Source organism: Perognathus longimembris, chromosome 13 (assembly GCF_023159225.1).
Source record: "Perognathus longimembris pacificus isolate PPM17 chromosome 13, ASM2315922v1, whole genome shotgun sequence".
In the NCBI taxonomy this organism is placed as follows: Eukaryota; Metazoa; Chordata; class Mammalia; order Rodentia; family Heteromyidae; genus Perognathus; species Perognathus longimembris.
In genome coordinates this window covers 50062578-50065459 of record NC_063173.1, presented here as the reverse complement: position 1 = coordinate 50065459, position 2882 = coordinate 50062578, and the positions used below count along the sequence as shown (strand labels likewise).

Here is a 2882-nt window from a genome sequence, read left to right as displayed (position 1 = left end):
ATGTTTTATGAGTCAAGTGAGAAGTCAAAGAAAAGATTCCATGGTCAATTATGGTACACAAATATTAAGCAATTCCTTAATCTTAAATTGCATGCCATTCTTTGTAATGTGAAGAAGTCTCACATCATCCCATTTGGCCCATCGCAGGGCATAAATCATGAACCTTTCTGGCATAGCCACACAATCTACACTACTTGAACACAAGGCATACAGTACTCATTGCATTACCTAGCAAGGTCAATCAGAATATGTGAAATCTTCAATAAGCCTATGCTTCCTGGACACTGTAATTTTATTACAATGTGACATTAACCAAATTTATTTCTCATAAGTTTATTCTCAGCTATAAATGTATATGAAATTTTAAATCAATCCATTTGTCCAAATCACATTATTCCTATTAATAATGTTTTTTTTTAAAAGTGAATTGTTAGGTATGGCACATAAATCTCTTGGAATAAAGAGGACAAATCCTATTTGGCCACATTTTTATATGTAGAAAGGTATCACGTATGTAAACAAGAATAGATTTTCAACATTCTACCCAAAGAAGGACAACTTGAAGAAATTCTGGGTGTGAGTTACTGTTATGAGCTTGATTGGACCTTTCCATCATGTGTACATATTAAAATATTGTATTGTTCATAACTATGTTATATTAATATAAATTATAATTATCTATTTTATACCAATTTTTGGTAATGTTAATTAATATATTAATTATGTTTCACATTCATTTAATGCTTATATAATATGCTATATTTTATATACTAAAATCGGTATTTTATATTATTAAATATGCATTAATAGCATATTGATATAATACATAATATATTAATATTATACCAGTAATATCTTAATATATCATATACATATATTGCCTTCTACAAACATGCAATTCTTTTTTCAATTAAATGAGTTTTAAAATGCAAAAGAGCAGAGACAATACCAAAAATTCTTGAAATAAATCCAATAGCAATTGTCCATCGAAGACTTAAAAATCACCAATGAATGTTTACACATATAAACTATAAAATCTATCCAACTATTCCTCTCTGAAGGTTATAAATAACATCTTTCACTTGATAAATTCATATGGCAGTTTCAGAATAAGTAGGTTACATAAAGGAAGTGATAAGATACAAATCCAATTTCAGGTAATCCTATTTCCAGTCTCTTACACAGCTTATACAAAGAATGAAGGATGATGTTCTGTGTGAGGATTACAGCCCTCTCCCAATAAAAACCACCTTTTTCCTCCACAGTTTCCTCATGGCATTTTTCATTTCTGCATTCCTCAGTGTATAGATTAGAGGATTCAGCATCGGGGTTATGAACGTCAAAACCACTGTCATGGACTTGTCGATGGGAAAGGTGGAACTGGGCCTTGCGTACAGGAAGATGCAGGGGACGAAGAATAAAATGACCACAGTGATGTGCGATGCACAGGTGTAGAAGGCTTTGCGCTTCCCTTCCAAACCATGGGACTTAAGTGAGTTTAATATGATCCCGTAGGACACCAAGAGAATTAAGAAAGTGACAGTGCAAATCGCCCCTCCATTTGCTATCATACCAAGCCCAATGAGGTAGGTGTTGGTGCAAGCAAGTTTCAGTAAGGGATACATATCACACACAAAGTTGTCGATTACATTGGGGCCACAGAAAGGTAGCCGATAAACAACCAGGAACTGAACAAATGAGTGCAGAAAGCCTCCCACCCAGGCCACCAACAGCATATGGACACACACCCGCCTATTCATGATGGACATATAGTGAAGGGGTTTGCAGATGGCCACGTATCGGTCGTAAGCCATCACCACCAGAAGGATGACTTCCGCACCAGCGAATAAATGATCTATAAAAACTTGAGTCATACAAGCCTGGAAGGAAATGGTTTTTCTCTCATACAGCAAGTTCACAAGCATTTTGGGAGCAATGGTAGTAGAATAGACAGTATCAATAAACGATAAATAAGCCAGAAAAAAGTACATAGGAGAGGCCAACGACTGGCTGGCCATGATTGTCACCATGATGAGAATGTTGCCCAGTATGGTCACAATGTAAATGAGTAGGAAGGTGACAAATAGAAATTTCTGCCCCTCAGGATTCTGGGTAAGTCCTAAAAGGATAAACTCAGTCACATTGTTCCTATTTTCCATGTATTCTTCTGAAAATGGTGGTTTTCCCCCTGTTTGACTCACTAAGATCTACCATGAAAAATAGAAGGAAAAAAAAAAAACCTAATAGGTAATTAATTCACTTATATGTTGTTACAGGCCACCAAAGTTTCAATAATTGCCTCTATGATGTTTTACCATGATTTCCTAAATCTAAGAATAAAATACAGCCACTAAAAAAATTGGAAATGTTGTGAGTGCTTATTAAATGCTAATTAAATGCACACTAAATTTCAACATTCATCAGAGGACAACTGAGTACAGATAAATATATTGAACTTTCTGCAGTTGTGAATGTGCAAATAAAACAATGGTGTTTTGAATACATACACAAACACACACCAACACCAAAAGTGAACATATCTACACACAAACAGAACTAACATTTATAGCAACCAGGGTTATTCAAGAAAAAAAATTAGTAATATAGGTCAAAGTGAATAGACACTTTAATTTTGTTTAAATTGGTTATGGTTACCTAAAAATCCAATAGGGTTTTATGCAGTACCATGATACAATAAAAATAACTCTGTACTATCTGTGTATAAATATTTCCTCATTTTAACCCAATAATCTTAGGAAAATCACTTTTCTGCTGGACTGGCTTTGAACCACCATCCTCAGTTCTCAGCCCCTTGAGTAGCTAAGTTTACAGGTGTGAGCAACCAGCACTCAGCAACTCTTATTTTTTAATAGCAGTTTAAG

At 34.5% G+C, this 2882-nt stretch overlaps 1 protein-coding gene across 1 annotated transcript; it reads right to left on the bottom strand.

Annotated features, from left to right (window-relative positions):
• Positions 1–1223: 1223 nt before the first annotated feature.
• Positions 1224–2165, bottom strand: LOC125361876 (olfactory receptor 4A15-like). The gene has a single exon (XM_048360483.1). The coding sequence runs from the start codon at positions 2157–2159 to the stop codon at positions 1224–1226; it is 936 nt and encodes a 311-aa protein (XP_048216440.1). The 5' UTR covers positions 2160–2165.
• Positions 2166–2882: the final 717 nt, after the last annotated feature.